Source organism: Otolemur garnettii, unplaced genomic scaffold, assembly GCF_000181295.1.
Source record: "Otolemur garnettii isolate 467f Iridium unplaced genomic scaffold, OtoGar3 scaffold00221, whole genome shotgun sequence".
NCBI lineage: Eukaryota > Metazoa > Chordata > Mammalia > Primates > Galagidae > Otolemur > Otolemur garnettii.
Window position 1 is genome coordinate 1,291,081 of NW_003852616.1, and position 19,550 is coordinate 1,310,630.

Below are 19,550 nucleotides of genomic sequence, written 5' to 3' on the forward strand. Positions count from 1 at the left end.
CCCCTCCCCTCCCCTCCGCTCCCCTCCCCTACTTCATTTGTCTGCAATGGTCACTCTTCCATTCCCTTCCTCCTCAAGAAAGTAAAATAAACTTTTTACTATGGTACTTTTTATTCTGTTCCATGAGCTCCTCAGTGATTCCCCACCCTAACAGTTATGTTGTGATTATATAAGAGTATGTCTTTGTATATGGAAAATTCACAGTATTCAGGAGAAATGATAAATAATTAACTCAGTGGGTCTCAACCTTCCTAATGCTGCGACGTATTTTCATTGTTACAAAGGGGTCGCAACCCACAGATTGAGACCACTGATTTAACTCAAAGTGGTTCTGATAAGAAAAAAAGAAAGTTCTTTGCCCTCCATGTGCAAATTTTCTATAAGTGTGAGATTTTTAAAAACTATCAAATTATGTACATAAAAAGGAAAATAAGGTAAAGGATCCAGCACTCTTTGTAGCCAGAGAAAGACAGGAAAGAACTGCAAAGATCATTTCAATAGATGCAGAACAAGCATTTCATAATATTCAATACTCTTTTTTAGCAAACTAGATATAAAAGGTAACTTCTTTATTTAATAAAATGAAACTATTAAAAACTTAAAGTACATAGAAATTTAATGATAAGACCTTAGAAACATCTCATTGATATATGAAACAAGACAGTTCCCCACACTGTGGCTCACACCTGTAATCCTAGCACTCTGGGAGGCTGAGGCAGGTGGATTGCCTGAGGTCATGAGTTCGAGACCAGCCTAAGCTCAAAACCAGACCTCATCTCTAAAAAAATAGCCAGGCAGGCACCTGTAGTTCCATCTACGCGGGAGGCTGAGGCAAGAGAATCACTTAAGCCCAAGAGTTTGAGATTGCTGTGAACTGTGACAGCACAGCACTCTACTGAGGGTGACAAAGTAAAACTGTGTCAAAAAAAAAAAAAAGAAGAAGAAGAAAATAGGGCACCCAACAATAGTTGGTTCTAATCATCACTAATGTTCTAGAAAAATGGGATAAAATAATAAAAAGTATTAAGAGGCCCTGAAATTTAAGGCAAACAAATACAATTGCCTTTAATCACAGATGAAGATTGTCCAAATACAAAATCCAGATACATCCAGAGCCTTTTATAATTAGTAATATTTTGGCTAAGTGGTTGAATAAGATAAATAAAAATCAACAGTGTTTAAGTAGGCTCAGCGTCCATAGCTCAGTGAGTAGGGCGCCAGCCACATACACCAAGGCTGGTAGGTTCAAACCCAGCCCAGGCCAGCTAAACAACAATGACAATTCCAATCAAAAAATAGCCAGGCATTGTGGTGGGCACCTGTAGTCCCAGCTACTTGGGAGACTGAGGCAGCAGAATTGCTTAAGCCCAAGAGTTTGAGGTTGCTGTGAGCTGTGACACTACAACACTCTACCAAGGGTAATATAGTGAGACTCTGTCTCAAAAAAGTAATAATAATAATAGTAATTGTCACTATTACTATCATTTTGGGGATGAGTTCTCATTACATTGCTGGGGCTGATTTAAAAAAAAAACAGTGTTCAAGCATACTAATAATAGCTGACTTAAAAAAGGCATTCGAAAAAGTAACAAAATAGAACAAAAAGCAAACCCAAGAGGCCTAACCCAAAGTTCTAAACCTCTACAGAAAAAAGAAATTATTATTGTTATTATTATTTTTTGAGACAGAGCCTCAAGCTGTCGCCCTGGCTAGAGTGCTATGGCATCACAGCTCACAGCAACCTCCAATTCCTGGGCTCAAGTGAGTCTCCTGCCTCTACCTCTGGGATTACAGGTGCCCGCCGCAATGCCTGGCTATTTTTTGGTTGCAGCCGTCATTGTTGTTTGGCAGGCCAGGGCTGGATTCGAACCCACCACCTCAGATGTACATGGCTGGCGCCTTAGCCGCTTGAGCCATAGGCTCCGAGCCGAAAAAAGAAATTATTGACTCATATCATGAAGGTATCTATTTTCCCTCCAGTTCATCTATAAGTTAAATGCAACTTTAATAAAAATTCCAGTAGGAATTTTTGTGAAATCTGAAAAGTTGATACTAAACTTCAAAGTGCCAAAACACTAGCCAACACTAGCCAAAACACTAGCCAAAGTGCCAAAACACTAGCTGCACTAGCCAAGCAGCCTGGTGCAGCTGCCTTTAGTGCCTTCAAGGGACCGGCTACAGGAACCCCCGCTGCAATCTGATGCTCCCCTCCCTTACAGGAAGCAGTGTAGTATTTGCATACAACCCACACAGATGTACAGATGGTCCCCAATTTACAATGGTTAAACTTAGGATGTTTTTCTACTTTACAATGGTGGGGAAATCTGCAGAAACTGTGCTTCGAGTGCCCACACAAACATCCTGTTTTTCAATTTCAGGACAGTATTCAATAAATTACATGAGATAGTCAACACCTTATTGTAAAATTGGCTTTGTGTTATATGGTTTTACTCAATTGTAGGCTAATGTTAAATGTTCTGAACAATTTAAGGTAGGCTAGGCTAAGCTATGATGTTTGGTGTATTAAATGCATTTTCAATTTATGGTATTTTCAGCTTTATTGGGACACAACCTCATACTAAGTCAAGGACCACCTGCACTTTGTGCCATCTCTAGATTACTTACAATGTCCAGTGCAATGTAAATGCTATGGAAACAGTTGTTATACTGTATTTTTTTTAAAAATTGTAATTTTAAAATTGTTGTATTGCTATTTTCCCCCCAAATATTTTCTTTTCTTTTCTTTCTTTCTTTCTTTTTTTGAGACAGAGCCTCAAACTGTTGCCCTGGGTAGAGTGCTGTGGCATCGTAGCTCAAAGCAACCTCCAACTCTTGGGCTTAAGCGATTCTCTTGCCTTAGTCTCCCAAGTAGCTGGGACTAAAGGCGCCCGCCACAATGCCCTGCTGTTTTTTGGTTGCAGCCGTCATTGTTGTTTGGCAGGCCCAGGCGGATTCGGATCTGCCAGCTCAGATGTACGTGGCTGGCACTTTAGCTGCCTGAGCCACAGGTGCCCAGCCACCCCCAAATATTTTCGATTTGCAGTTGGTTGAATCAGCAGATGTGGAAGGCTGACTGTAATTAGGCAGTGTCATACCAGCACAGGGACACAAAACGAGAAAGCAATCCTTACACATATGGCATGATTAGTCGTCTAAGTAAGCCTGAGGGTTCTAGAACTAGACTACCTTGGGGAGAATCTTGGCTCAGTCACTAGCCATGTGAGCTTGGGAAAGGGAAACTTAATCTCTCTGTGCTTTAGTTGTTTCGTCTTAGTTTGAGAGTAGTGACAGTACCTACCTTTTAGGGCTACTGTGAGGATTAACAGTTTACTTAACATAGGTAAGACTCCTGGAAAATTACCTTGCACGTGGAAAACACCAAATAATAATAATAGTTGTCATTATTATTATCACAAATCCTTAGGAATTATTACTACAAATTCAAAGGAAAGGATTGATTATTCAATAAACAGTGCTGGGGAAAGTTGTTAACCATGTGGTAAAATAAAATAAAATTAGGTTTCTACTTTACATAATAGTAAATTCCACTTGGATTAAGAAACTAATTAAGAAAAGCAAAATTTTAAAACTTTTGAGAAAAAAAGGTAGAATCTTAGTATAGAAAAGAATTTCTTAGGGGGAACCCCCCCAAATTATAAAGGAAAATAATGATGAATTTAAGTACAGTATAAGCTTCTGATAGAAAAAGCATATGTAGGCTTGGTGCCCATAGCACAGTGGTTACAGCGCCAGCCACAAGCACCAAGGGTGGCAGGTTCAAACCCGGCCCGAACCAACTAAACAACTGCAACAAAAAAATGGCCACTTGTTGTGGCGGGCGCCTGTAGTCCCAGCTACTCAGCTACTGGCTGAGGCAAAGCAAGAGAATTGCTTAAGCCCAAAAGTTTGAGGTTGCTATGAGCTGTGATGCCACAGCACTCTACTGAGGGCGATATAGTAAGACTCTATCTCAAAAAAAAAAAAAGCAACATATGAAACAAAGAATTAGGATCTATTTCTACATAAATAAATTCATATAAGAACAAAGATAAAGTAAAGCCTATGAATGTACCATTTTCAGAAGCAGAAATGAAACAGTGCATATGCATATCAGATGGTACAGAGTGCCACTAGTCACCAAAGAAATGCAGAAGAAAATGAGGTGCCACTTCACACCAACAGAGAGGAAAAAATTAAAATCCCATAATATCAAAGGTCGGCAAAGACAAAGAGAAACATACTCTGAAACAATGAAGAGAGTTGGTACCAGCTCTTTGGAGAACATTTGGCAAATATAGTGACGTGCAAGTGCCTCCTCCCTGTGCCCCAGCAATTCCACTCTTAGCTGTACCCTAGACCAGGGAAGTTCACCTAGCCTAGAATGTGCATGACAATTTGTTAGTTACAGAAAAAAAAAGCTGAAGAAAAGTCCACTCACAGAAGAATATTTAAATGGTGTTATAGTTATGAAATGGAACACTACATTACATTTATCTGTTTAATATTTCATTATATATATGTGTGTATATATATAATATATATAATTTTTTTTTTTTGAGACAAAGTTTCACTTGCTCACCCTCGGTAGAGTGCTGTGGCTTCTTAGCTCACAGCAACCTCAAACTCTTGGGCCCAAGTGATCCTCTTCCCTCAGCCTCCCAAGTAGCTGCGACTACAGACGCCCACCACAACGGCCAGCTATTTTGTAGAGATGAGGTCTTGCTCTGGCTAAGGATGGTCTTGAACCTGTGAACTCAGGCAATCCACCTGTACCGGCCTCCCAGAGTGTTAGGATTACAGGCGTAAGTCACCACACTGGACCAAGTTCAACTATTTTAAATTGCTCATGAACTTTATGGATGCCCTTATATTTAAAATGAAAGACAGGTTGGCTGTGGTGACTCACATCTGTTACACTTGCAATCCTAGCACTCTAGGAGGCCGAGACAATTGGATTGCTTGAGCTTAGGAGTTCCAGAACAGTCAGAGTAAGACTCAATCTCTACTAAAAATAGAAAAACTAGCTAGGTGCTTTGGCACATGCCTGTAGTCGCAGCTACTTGGGAGGCTGAGGCAAGAGGATCTCTTGAGCCCAAGAGTTTGAGGTTGCTGTGAGCTATGATGATGCCACAGCACTCTACCCAGGGTGACAGAGTAAGACTCTGACTCAAAAAAGTTTTTTAAATAAATAAAATGAAAGACTTAGAACTATGTTTACCAACCTGGATATATTACAAAAATCTGTAGAGTTTGATAGAGATCATATCTATAGGGAAGGTCTGTGGCTGTCTGTTACACACGGATGTGAAATACTTCTTTCCCTTTGTGTATTTGAAAGTAATCATAAGATGATAAGGTCTGAAACAGCTGAATGTTAGACAAATATGCTTCCCCACCCTCACCTAAAAGCTCCAAACAGGGCTAATTTGTTATTCTTTGTAGCCAAAGTACCACTTATCTATTCTGATATGCTCCACCCTAGAAGTACTTACTCTCAAGTAAGTTTTTAAGTAACTTACCAAACAATTTTCATGAGCAGCTATATTCTCTGACCGTGCAAAGTACAGAACACTGTAGTCGGCATCTTTGGGGCAGAGCATACATGTCCTTTTTTCCAGTTTTTCTGCAACCTGAAAGACACCTAAAAGTGATATCCCTGGTGAGAAATGCAGCAGGGGAATTTCTTGGTCTCACTAACTTCTCTTCGAGTCTTAAAGTAGGAAATTCTCAATTCCTAGAGAAACAAAACAAAACAAACAAACAAAAAAAAAATCAGGGACCCAAGTAGGAAAGCAACTTTCTGTTTTCTAATGGGTTAATAAAAGAATTAATGAATTCATTAAAATGCCCCAAAATGAGGAAAACCTTTATTCAAGGAAGACAACATAAGCTAAAAATAAAATCCTAAACTCTCCACTCTCTTTCTCTTGGCCAAGAGGACCCCGACAAAACCTTAAAATGGAGTTCCTGGCCATGACTGGAAGACATGCCTCATATTCACTCCAGTTTAGACACAACAGATGAGCATTAAAGTTGTTAAAACACAGATCATAAGGCTGACAAAACAGACTCTTGGTAGCACTAAGATAACAAACTATAAACAAGGCCTATGGCCACAGTTAATGGTTCAAACTGAAAGCATCAAGCTTGCTCAACACTATTGACTATTCCCTTAGTCATCTTTTCTGCTAACTGCAAGTTTTTGGACAAAGCTTTATTTCTTTAACCAACTGCAAAGTAAATAATCCCTCAATACACCTAAGATAAGCACCTCCCCACCAAGTTTAGAGGCATCCTGCCTTTCCAGCTGTAATTATATAACTTCCACGTGTTGATTTATGTCTTTGCCTGTAACTCCTGCCTCCCTGGAATGTATGAAACCAAACTGTAATATGACCAGCTCTAGACACTCATTCAAGGCTTCTTGGGTTTGAGCCCCTCTCCTCCCAGCCATGGTCATTCATATTGGCTTAGAATAAACCTATAAACCTCTTTAAGTTGGACTGGGAGGAGAGGCTCACACCTGTAATCCCAGCACTCTAGGACACCAAGGCAGGTAATTTGCCTGAGCTCACAGGTTCGAGACCAGCCTGAGCCAGAATGAGACCTCATCCCTAGAAATAGCTGGGCATTGTGGCCGGCACCCGTAGTCCCAGCTACTCCAGAGGCTGAGGCAAGAGAATAGCTTGAGTCTGAGGTTGCCGTGAACTTTTCACGCCATAGCACTCTACCGATGGTGACAAAATGAGACTCTGTCTAAAAAAAAAAGACCTCTTTAAATTACTTTACAGTTTGTTTTTTTTTCTGTTAACAATAACCAGGAATTGGCTGGGTGCCTATAGCTCAACCGGCTAAGGCGCCAGCCACGTACACCTAAGGTGGCGGGTTCGAATCCCCAGCCCGGACCCGCCAAACAACAATGACGGCCGCAACCAAAAAATAGTCGGGCGTTGTGGCGGGCGCCTGTGGTCCCAGCTACTTGGGAGGCGGAGGCAGGAGACTCGCTAGAGCCCAGGAGCTGGAGGTTGCTGTGAGCTGTAATGCCACGGCACTCTGCCCAGGGGGACAGCTTGAGGCTCTGTCTCAAAAAAAAAAAAAAAAAACAATAACCAGGAATTTAAATACAGGCAAAGCTCTCAAAACACTGCCTTGCTCATAGCCAGCTCTCAATAAAAATAACTACTGTCATCACATATCAAGAAGAAAATGATGATGTATTAAAGAACTACTACTGCTTTGTTAACTGCTTGTAAAAAAAAAAAAAAAAAGGTTAGATTTCCTTTGTCATCATATATCTATCCACAGTGCCGGGATTACAGGTGTGCCACCTTGCTTGCCTTGCCATCTTACATTAAAAATAAATTCTAGGAGAATAAAAGAAGTAGATGAGTGCTGCATTCTAATTCAATGTCATGATTTAGGAAAGAAAGATACGTCACCAGAGAAAAGGTTGTTGCTGACCTCGCACAACCAAGGGACAGTGGTGAGTTTCTGGAGAGGAGCAGGCGGCGGAGGGAAGGCGCCAGCGAACCTGCACTCCCCAGACAGCGCTGCTCAGCTGCCCCGCACAGGTTGCTGGGTTTTGGGGGGTTTTTTTGTTGTTCTTCTGCCTTTTTTTTTTTTTTTTGGTTTTTGAGACATGTTCTCAAGCTGTCACCCTGAGTCATGGCTCAAGCGATCCCCTTGCCTTCGTTTTTCTATTTTTAGTAGAGACGGGTCTCACTTTGTGCTCAGGCGGGTCTTGAACTCAAGTAACCCACCTGCCTGGGCCTCCCGAGTGCTGGGATTACGGCGGGCGCCACCGCGCCGGCCCCAGGTTGCTGTTTTTATTTGTTAAAGTCAAAGAAGGGTGAGTGGTCAGCGTTCCTGGGGTTCTTCCTCATAGTTCCTGTTCTCCCACAAGGGAGTCAGGAACCTAACTTGTCACCGCCGCTAAGGGAAGGAGAACCGGCAAGAAAAGGGGAGAGGCCGACAGGGAGAAAACAAGCCCGCTGCTGTGTCAGGAGGGGGCAGGCTTCCCAACTGGTCATTTGCTGCTAATTTGGCCCAGAGAATCCACGTATGCTTTTTTTTGCCCGTCGAAACGCTCAAACTCTTAATTGGTTTGGCTTTCTGTCGCAGACAATGGCTTTTATTTTTAAGCTGCAAATTTTAGTTTTAAGACAAAGATTTTACCATTTAATAGTGAAAGTTTTATTATTTATTTATTATTACTTTTTGAGAGAGGATTTCACTCTGTCGCCCAGGCTAAGGTACAGTGGCTTCATCATAGCTCACAGCAACCTCAAACTCTTGAACTCAAGCGATCCTCCTGCCTCAGCCTCCTGAGTAGCTGGGATTACAGGTGCCCACCACTACTACATCCAGCTAATTTTTCTATTTTATCTTGCTATGTTGCTCAGGCTGGTCTCAAACACCTGAGCTCAAGCTATCCTATTCCTTAGCCTCCCAAAGTGCTGGAATTAGGCATGAGACACAACGCAGGCTTTAAAGGCAAGAGCTTTTTTTTGTTCTTTTTTTTCTGAGACAGAGTCTCACTATGTCACCATCCGTTGAATGCTGTGGCGTCACAGCTCACAGCAACCTCAAACTCTTGGGCTTAAGCGATTCTCCTGCTTCAGCCTCCAAAGTAGCTGGAACTACAGGTGCCCACCACAATACCTGGCTATTTTTTTTGTTGTTGCATTTGTCATTGTTGTTTAGCAGGCCCAGGCCAGGTTTGAATCCACCTGCCTTGGTGTATGTGGCTGGTGCCCTAACCACTGAGCTACAGACGCCAAGTCTTAAGGCAAGAGCTTTATTTATTTATTTAGGGACAGAGCCTCAGGCTGTCACCCTGGGTAGAGTGCTATGGCGTCACAGCTCACAGCAACCTCCAACTCTTGGGCTCAAGTGATCCTCTTGCCTCAGCCTCCCAAGTAGCTGGGATTACAGGTGCATGCCACAATGTCCGGCTATTTTTTGGTTGTAGTTGTCATTGTTGTTTGGTGGCCCAGACTGGATTCCAACTTGGCTCTGGTGTATGTGGCTGGCACCTTAGGTGCTTGAGCTACAGGCTTGGAGCCAAGGCAAGAGCTTTAAATTTAGATGAGTTTGTGCACATGGTTCCTCAAAGTCCTATTTTTTATTCAAATCTTTTGCTCTCTTTCTTTTTTTAAATTTTTTTTTTTTTTGGCCAGGGCTAGGTTTGAACCCGCCACCTCCGGCATATGGGGCCAGCGCCCTACCCTTTTGAGCCACAGGCGCCGCCCCCTCTTGCTCTCCTTCTTGCCCACTCTCTGTCTCTGTCTTCCTCTTTGTAAGTTAGTTCATTTTATAAAGTTAGAAGACTGCATTTGGAGTTAGAATTTATTTCACATTCAGATGAATTTCTTTGATTTGGGTCCTGCTTGGTGGGGATACAAATTAGTAGTACCCTGCTTCCCAGCTACCAAGAAAAAAGAGTGAGATAGAGTGAAACCGCTCAGATGAAATAGGTTGCTTTTTATTATTATTATTATTCATCTCAAACAACTGAGGATTTGGGAGCACCTCTTCCGTGCAAGTCTCTGGGTTGAGCGCTCTAGACCTGCATCATCCAATAGAAACGTAACGCAAGCCACAAATGTGACCTACCAGTGTCACTGAAAAATGTTTAGGATCCTTATTTAAAAAGCAAAAAAAGAAGTCAGACACCGTGGCTCAGGTCTGTAATCCCAGTGCTTTGGGAGGCAGAGGCTGAGCCCAGGAGTTTAGGCTACCATGACCTATGACCACATTGTTACCAGCAAGTGATCATCCTCAGTCCTTGTGGTAGGAGACAAAAAGTGAAAACACCAAAGCAGCAAAGCAAAGTGAGAGCGGTTTATTAAGCAAGTATACCTCCAGACGTGGAAGGGGCTGTCAGGAAAGATTTGCAAGCTTACAGTCCGTTCCAGATGGGCATAGGAGTGGGCACAGGTCCCAGCTGACAGTAGCCTGGGGTCTCCCTGGGTTTCTCCTTTTCTTTCTCCTGACTTCCTCACTCTTGTGTTGCCATCCCATAGGCCACTGAAAACATTATCCCTTCCCATCCACTGGCGGGGAGTGGAGAGGAGTGTTTTGTTTTATTTGTTCAGGCCTGGATGTGTCATGGCTTCCAAAGGGCATAACTGCAGTGCTAATATATGGTAATGATGGTATAATGAAATCAGAATCATTTCAGGACACTCTTTTTCTTTTCTTTTTTTTGAGACAGAGTCTCACTTTGTCACCCTTGGTAGAGTGCGGTGACATCATAGCTCACAGCCACCTCAAACTCTTGGGCTCAAGTGATCCTCTTGCCTAAGCCTCCCAAGTAGCTGGGACTACAGGTGTTCGGCACAATGCCCAGCTATTTTTAGAGATAGGGTCTCACTCTAGTTCAGGTGATCCACCTGCCTTGGCCTCCCGGTGCTAGGATTACAGGTGGGAGCCACTAAACGCAGCCTGCTTTTCTTTTCTCAAGGCATTGAAGTCCTTAGCCCATTTTTCTATTGAGTTACTACTGATTTCTTATTAGTTTACAAGAGCTTGTCATATAGTCAGGATATGAACCCTTTGTTAATCATATATGTGGTCTTTTAACTTTGTTTGTAATATTCTTTGATACACAGAAGGTTTAAATGTTTTTATTTGATGAAATATAACAATCTTATTTTATGGTTTCTAATATGGGTGAAAAGGATATACTTAGAAAATGTTTATCTCTATCTTCTAGAATTTTAATTAATTTAAAAAATTAAAATATTAATGAATAAAATATGAGAGTGGATCTAACTTACTTTCATAATGGTTAGCTACTGATTTAAAATCTCCTTTTCAGGCCAGGGGCAGGGGTCATACCTATAATCACTTTAGGAGATTTTTTTTTTTTTTTTTTTGAGACAGAGCCTCAAGCTGAGCCCCTGGGTAGAGTGCCATGGCTTCACTGCTCACAGCAACCTCCAACTCCTGGGCTCAAGCGAGTCTCCTGCCTCAGCCTCCCAAGTAGCTGGGACCACAGGCGCCTGCCACAACGCCCGGCCATTTTTTGGCTGCAGCCATCATTGTTGTTCAGCAGGCCCAGGCTGGATCTGAACCCGCCACCTTAGGTGTATGTGGCTGGCGCCCTAGCCGCTTGAGCCATAGGCACCGAGCCACTTTAGGAGATTGAGATGGGAGGACTGCTTGAGGCCAGCAGTTTGAGACCAGACAACATAGTAAGAGACCATCTCTACAAAAATAAAAAATGAGGCTCAGCACCCATAGCACAATAATTACAGCACCAGCCACATACACAGGGCTGGAGGGTTCAAATCTGACCCCGGCCTACTAAACAATAACAACTACAACAAAAAATAGCCGGGAGTGGTGGTGGGTGCCTGTACTCCCAGCTACTTGGGAGGCTGAGGCAAGAAAATCACTTAAGCCCAAGAATTTAAGGTTGCTGTGAGCTGTGATGCCACAACACTCTACTGAGGGTGACATAGTGAGACTCTGTCTCAAAAAAAACCAAAACAAAACAAGCCAGGCATAGTGGTGCTTGGCTGTAGTCCCAGCTACTCAGGAGACTGAGGCATGAGGATGGCTTGAATCCAGAGGCCTGAGATTGCTGTGAGCTGTGATTGTGCCACTGCCCCCCCCAACCTGAGTAATGGAGTAAAACCCTTTCTTTTCCCACATATTTTATTATTACATATATTGGGTTTATTCCCATACTACTATTTTGTCCCATTCAACTTCCTCCACCAAACCCATACTTCAAAATTTTCAATGCTTTAGAATATATTTTAATATCTGACAACACCCCCCACCTCAAAAGAATAATACTATGTTCTTATTTATATAATAGCCCTGGTTTTTGGCCAGGGTTGGGTTTGAACCCGCCACCTCCGGCATATGGGGCCAGCGCCCTGTGGCCCTATGTTCTTATTTAAAAGAACACTCAGCCTAGACATTAAAATTGCAAAATCCAGGATTAAAATAGTGTCAGGCTTAGTACCGGAAGTACTAATGCTTCCGCAGACTGTCTCCCCCAGGAAACATGACAGCATCTGACAGGATACACAGCGACCTGTGTATAAGAGCAGGACAGTGCACACAACCTCTCCCTGTTCTTACGTACAAGCTGGGGGCCATCAGCAGACAAGGGTGCTGCGCTGGTGCAGCTGTCAGTTGCTGACACCTGAGCAGGGTCCCTGTGCCCTGTCGAGCCGCACTCTCAAGGGTGTGGGCTCCTAAGGTCTTGACATCTGGGAACACAGAGAAAAACACAGCAGATGTGCTGACAATGCTGCCATGCTCTGACCTGGGGTTTGTGTCCAGCGCTGTCAGCGACATGAGGTGGGACTCACAGGCCTTTCTACACACTCCATCTCACAGTATCCTGGCTCTTCCAGCTCATTCATTCTTCTAGACTGGAGGACGCACATGACACTATGTAGTTGGAGGAGTGATGCTGGGGAATTTTACATACACAGGTGTCTCTCACTATCTGAATTCCTGCTACCGGTTATCTGAAACTCATGGGCCAAACAGGGGCAACTTGATATCTGCCCTCTGAACTCAGAAACTGTGGATTCAGATAGGGAGGGAGACCTGTAGGTGTGTCTGGGAGCCAAGGTATTTGAGGGAAAGCCCACTGGTTTGCATCAGCAGCTGAGACCCAAGGGGACTGAGGTTTAGCAAACCTGAGGAGCCAGAGGCTGAACAACATCACAATATTTTATTTACTTATTTTATTTATTTCCTACAGAATTTTAGAATTCTCAAAAATGATATTGGTAGCCAAGAAAGGCTCTACAGAATGAAGCTGCAGAAAAGTTATACCCCTGGGACATGAGAGCCATGCCTCATTCCAATACCACGGAGATTCTCTCTTGGTCTCTCTGGCAATCTCCAGCGCACCTCTGCCAGGGAGTGGATTGCTAAGGCTACAGATCCTCCAGGGGCATCCATCCCAGGGCTTCTCCACTCAGAGATGGTCTTAAAGCTCACCAGACAAGGGCAATCCACCCAGGAGACAGAATCTGGAGTAGCCAGAAAGGATGGCTAAGGAACACGTTCTGCCGCTCACAAAATGAGTGAAACTCTGAATTTAAAACTAAAAAGAAAATGAGTATAACTGATGGAATGAGATTCACTAATGCTATAATTTCATTTAAAACCTCACTCTAGTAGGGCATGGTTATGTTCTGGACTGGTAAACCAATTATGGTTTAGAGATTTCCTCCTCTTTTCTCCTCATATCAATTGTTTTTGTTTTTAGTAATTTATCCTTATTTTTTTTTCATGAGACCAGGTTTCACTGTTCTCTAGGCTAGAGTCGAATTCCTGGGCTCAGCTGATCCTGCCTCGGTTACCCGAGGAGCTGGGAGTACAGGCATGTGCCTGGAATCTGGCTAATCAATAGTTTTTCTTGCACCTTACTGTTTTAGTTCTTCTGGTGTATGAAGGATGCATAGATGAAGTCAGCTGTATTGATGAGTACAATACAGGGAAATTACCTACAGGCTGGTAAGGAACTTGAGAACAGACATGTGGGATGAATAGCTCCATTACACTGTCTCTGGATATCGTACTGGGTATAACTTTGGGAGAAGCAAAACTGAATCTGTATTTGGATTAGCCAGAATGCATTGTGGGTGATGTCTTTACAGTGTATGAGTAGGAATGAGGGTGTGTGTGTTGTAGTGGAGGGACAGTGAGCAGCCTAGGGGTTGAGTGTTCAAAGAACTCCATTTCCCTACACACAGCTGATTGTCCCAGATGACCTGCCTGCCCATCTCCCAGATACATAGAATTCAGAATAGGTTTTAGTTCAGATTTGGCTGGTTTCTTTTCTTTTCCTTTTTTTTTTTTTTTTTTTTTGACAGGGTCTCACTATGTCTGTCACCCTGGGTAGAGTGCTGTGGCGTTACAGCTTATAGCAACCTCAAACTCTTGGGCATAAGTGATTCTCTTGCCTCAGCCTCCCAAGTAGCTGGTACTACAGGCACCTGCCACAACGCCTGGCTATTTTTTTGTTGCAGTTGTCATTGTTGTTTAGCTGGCCTGGGCTAGGCTCAAAGCCGCCAGCTTCAGTGTATGTGGCTGGAGCTGTAACCACTGTGCTATGGGCACCGAGCCTGGGCTAGTTTCTTGAAGGCGATGTCAAAACTGGGAGGCTGTGAGGATCGCCATCTTCTATCCCATTATTAGGAAACTGGACTGAAGAGGTTAATGTAACTACATTTGGGAATGAAAAGGTTAATGTAACTCCATCTTAGAACTAACTCCCTACTCCCCTCCTGGGCAAGGTCGCCCAGGTGGAATCAGTCTATCAGAAGGAGACTGGCTCCCTCCCCGGCAATTCTGGGCAGCCAGTCTGAAGGGGACTGGCTCCCCCCTCCACACACACTTCTGGACAAGGTCAATCAGCACAGAGGGAGCCAGTCTACCAGAAACAGACAAGCAGCCCCCCTCTAGAAAGTCCCTAACCATAAACAGCTCAGCCAATAGCAACCCTGCCCGACAAAACACCCAATGAAATTACTCTATATGCTTTAAAAACCTCAGCTCATGGCCCTTCCCCCAGCTACACTGTAGGGTGGAGTGACCCAGGCATATGCTTGCAAATAAAAGCACTTCTTTGTTTTTACATGTGTGTGGTGGTCTCTCAGTGGCGATTCTGGTCCTAACAGGACCAAAGAAAGAAATTCAAAGCACATATGCTAAGAGGTAGAGAAATACAAGAAAGAGGGGAACACTGCCAAAGTCTATAGTGGTTTTTCAGGTCCTAGTTCCTAGCCTTCTCTGGAAAATACTACAGTATCCATGCTCTAGGGGGTCTGAGAGTCTGGACCCCTGCTGGCTAGTAATAAGCATCCCTTTTTCTTAAATTAGACCACATTGTTTTGGTACAACTTGCACTGGGCAAGTACACTTGACCGAGACCATCACCGGGTATGTATGTGTGCACTCAGTGTGTGTGTGCACATATGTGCCCTGGCATGGGTGGAAGAGAAGCTAGGCTCCTAGTGTCATGTACATGCCCATTCATTCCTTCAAGAGATTACTCAATGAGAACCTGCTATGTCCTGCTACTGCGACCAGGCAGGCTGTTCAGGGCACGGGGGATAGAGAAGAGACTAAGACTCTTGACTCTTAGAGAACTCAATTCATTCCACTGGTAGAAATAGACATTAAACAAGTTTATTGTTTTTTGTTTTTTTTCCTGGTAGTGCTAAATACCATAGAGAGGAACTGAGAAGGAGGCAGAGAGTAGTTAAGAGCCAGGGAGGGAGCACTCTTGTAGACAGGATGGGCAGGCAGACAAGGCTGAGGGGAGAGACAGAGACCTGGATATGACAAGAGAAATGAAAACAGAACCATGTTTGCATGAGTTTTCCTTGTAGAAGGAATAGCAAATAGGAAGACCCTGATGCACGAACAGATTCACAGATTTGGTGACTCAGAGGACGGGCCAGGTAGCAAGGGCTGACAGAACCAGAACCGAGATGAGCAGGAGTCAAATCAGATCAGGATACGGGCTAAACTGTGGGCAGATTAAGGTATTGTTCTGATCGACTGTGAGTGGGGTTTGAGCAGGAGAATCAGGTTTGCTTTTTCTTTTGTGCAGGTCATTTGGGCTGCGGAGCAGGACTGCCTGAATGAAAGGCTGGAGTAGAAGTCAGAAGGGCAACAGTCCAGGCAAGAGGTGGAGGTCGCAGTGCTGAGAAGCAGTCAGGCTACGGCTCACTGTGGAGACAGAAGGGACTGACCTGGCTCCCATGGGGAGGAAAGAAAAGCTTCGAGGCACCACTAGGGTCTGGGGGCCGATGTGTCGAGCAGGTTTGGAGTGTGTGGGTGCAGTGAGGGGAACAGGAGTTTTCTGAGGGACATATTCAGTTTAGGAACATTCCAGACATGGGAGAAGTTGGTTATACCAGTTTGGAGTTGGGAGGAGGTCAGGATGGAACTTCATCTTTGTGCCTCCTCACCTGGCAGCCATTAGCTGGTTGGCTTGTGGTTGTCACATATGTGTTGTGGTTTGATGCCTGTTCCTGTCATCCTCTGTGCCTATAACACCCTTTCAACCTTTCTACCTTTGGCTGACTTGACCTTTAAAACTAACATCGTGGGTGGCTCATGCCTATGATTCTAGCAATCTGGGAGGCTGAGGTGGAAGGATCACTTGGGTTCAGGAGTTGAAGATAGTCAGCCTACTATCTCTACTAAAAATATAGTAAAAATAGAAATAATTAGTTGGGTACAGTGGCAGTCCCAGCTACTGAGGAGGATGAGGCAGGAGGATCACTTACACCCAGAAGTTTGAGGTTGCAAGGAGCTATGATGACACCACTGCACCACTGTACTCTAGCCAGGGTGACAAGAGCAAGACTCTGTCCATCTCCCAAGATCAGACATCTCCTCCTATAAAATTTCCCTGAACAGAGAGAGGTAAAACTCCCTCATTTCAGCCTCTGTGGTTCTGACTATTTCTATTAAGATACCTATTCCACTCTCCAGAGGCAGGCTGTCAAAATCATTTTTTGTTTTGTTTTGAGCAGAGTCTCACTCTGTTGCCCTAGGTAGAGCGCCGTGCCATTATAGCTCACAACAACCTCCAACTCTTGGGCTCAAGTGATCCTTCTGCCTTGGCCTCCCAAGTATCTGGGACTACAGGAGCCAGCCACAGCACCCGGATAATTTTTCTATTTTTAGTACAGACGCGGTCTTGCTCTTGCTCAGGCTGGTCTGAACTCCTAAACTCCATCAATCCGTCTGCCTTAGCCTCCCAGAGTGCTGGGATTACAGGTTTATACACGATCAAATGAAGGGAGGGCCCAAGTGGTAGACCCGCTCAAGTGGAGGGCTGGGGAGGACTGGAAGAAAGAGGTGAGTTGTAATCACACCCTGGGTGAAAACTGCCCCAGCTATTTCCTGAGACCCAGACTAGCATGTCTCCTCCCGGGGCTCCCCTCCTGCCACCTCCTCGCAGGACCCTGTCCCCTGGTATCAGCTAAGGGCGGGCGGGTCACGGTAGGCGAGTGTACTCAGGTCTGCTGGATGCTGACGGGAGAGGGGACCCGAAGCCATGCCCGCCCGGGGCGGCCAGGACCCCCACATGGCGGCGACCGGAGCGCAGCCCGCCTAGCCCGCGTACTCACCGGTGGGGCAGGGGAGCGCGTCCCGTGCGGGCTGAGCCTCGGGGCTGCGGGGCCGGCGCAGCGACTCCTGGGCCATGGCTGCACTGTCGCTAGGGGCGGTGGCGGCCGTTGGCGGCGCGCTGTGCCTGCGCTCCCGGAAGTCGCTGGATTGTACCAGTTTCGTTTTCTCAAATCCGTGAGACTGTCACTGCGACCCACCGCCAGGCCCGGGGACATGCGGGGCGAGGAGGTTAGGGGTGGGCGCACAGACAGGGGTCCTCAGCACATTTCTCCGGGCTGTAGTCGTATTTTGAATGTTTTTAAAGAACAAAGCGCCCCTACACCGCCCCCCAAAGCCCAGCTGGAAAAAGATCCCTCTTTTTATCTTGCTGGGTTTGCCCTAAACAAAGGTATCTTAAACCGAGGCAGAATTAACCAAATCCTATATCCAGTTATCAGTAGCACGCCTTTATTTAGCACCCATAGGGTACAGAGCACCATACAAGATACAGTGCATGTAATAAAATACACTTGGAGAACATAAATGCATAAAATTAAATTATAGTTAAAAATAAATTGTTCTTGAAAAGCAGCATGTACTAGTTGATGGTTTGCTAAAGAAAGGGAAACTTTGTAGGTCTTGCACTTTCAGCAGGTTCTAAAGAGCGAAAAATGCACATTGGGGCTGGACAACCTGGATAGTCTTGACAGATGTGAATGGGTTCCAGAATCAAGACTGTGAGGGCGGTGAGCAGACACTCGGGGCAGGAGATTGGAGGAGCTCAGTTGCTGGTACCAAAGCTAACAGCCTTTTTCCATACTCTTAGTACATGGGCCACTGTAAAAGTTTGGAAATACACAAAAATCAAGGAACATAAAATGCATGTGGATGAAAACAAATGAAGCCCTCCTAGCAACATGGTAAGCTGAGCAAGTTGGAACTTGCCCAGGTCAATGAGAAAGGATGCAGTGGGCTGTGTTTTCTTCCAAATGAAATAATGGACCATAATATACTCAGTCCATCTCAAAACTTTTGTAGTGACCCATGCAAGCTTTTCAGTGTTCCACTCTTACATATGAGTAGACAGACTACTAAGATCACTAACTCTGAGGAAAGCCTAGAACATAGAAGAGCAAAACAAAAGCAAACATCTTGAGAAACAAACAAACCTTGGAGGACACAGAATATGTAGAAGAAGAAAATGACATGAATGCAGTACAGATGTGTTTGTGTGTATTATACACACGCACAAATACGTTCAGAGACATACTGCCACCGTGCCCAGCTAAGAAAAGAATATTTAAAGAAGAATACACTTAGAAATTAAGAATAAGACACCAGGCCAAGAACCATGGCTCACGCCTGTAATTAGCACTCTCAGAGGCCAAGGTGGATGGATTGCCTGAGCTCAGGAATTGACACCAGCCTGAGCAACAGTGAAACCCTGACTCTACTAAAAAATAGAAAACTTAGCCAAGTGCTGTGGTGGATACCTGTAGTCCCAGCTACTCGGGAGGCTGAGGCAAGAAGATAAGGTTGCTGTGAGCTATGACACCACAGCATTTTACTCAGGGCAACAGAGTGCGACTCTGTTTCAAACGAAACAAAAAAAGAATATGACACCAGAAACAATATAGTAAGTCATGATTTAGAAGATTAAGTTGAGGAATGGTCCTATGAAAAGTAGAGCAAGAAGAGAGAGCTGGAAATGAAAAGAAAACTAGAGAACCAATCCTGGAGGTCTAACACCTGGATAACAGGAATTCCAGAAAGAGAGAAGAAACAAATCATTAGTTTTCAGATTGAATGGTAGCAACCAGGCACCCAGTGGAAAGAATGGGCGTGTAGACGGCCCAGGAATTCCCTACCATGCCAAAACAGCAGCCAAGTATAAGGATAAAACAAAGACATTCCAAACACACAGAAACTCAAAAATATTAACTTCTCATTTTTCCTTTTCAAAAGCTATTGGAGAATGTGCATCCCTGATAGGTGGGAGTAAACAAAAAAAAAAAAAAAGGAAACAATGAGGTCTAACTGGAAACACGGCTGCCATAAGAGATGACAAAGGGAATTTCCAGGAAAATGATACCTGAGAACCAGTCCAGAATGAGGCAAATCAACATTTCAGGAGAAATTTCTCCCAGATGATAACTGACAGAATACCTCATGTTTCTGAACATCAGTTAGACATTTCAGAGGCAATCTCAATGAAATACTGGCTGATCTGTAACAGTTCCTTCCTTCTATACACAAAATTTTTCCCACATTCACCAAGTTTCCTCATTATAGTGCACTGCCTAAAATTCTTGTGCCTTTACCATGAATAAAGGGACTTAACTTTCCCTATCTGTCTAAGGACTGTTGGGGTATATTTTTTGCTCTTGTTCCTATTCTTTGGTTTCCTATTCTCAAAAACAATTTCAATTTTTTTTTTTTTT

General features: G+C 44.1%; 1 protein-coding gene across 1 annotated transcript in view; it reads right to left on the reverse strand.

Moving 5' to 3' along the window:
- LOC100948578 (histone-lysine N-methyltransferase SETDB2) overlaps positions 1–19,550 on the reverse strand; it is a 104,794-nt gene that overhangs the window by 27,985 nt on the left and 57,259 nt on the right. Inside the window, exon 11 of the mRNA XM_023508077.1 lies at positions 5,520–5,641. Within this exon, the coding sequence (XP_023363845.1) occupies positions 5,520–5,641 (122 nt within the window). The remainder of the gene's footprint in view (positions 1–5,519; positions 5,642–19,550) is intronic.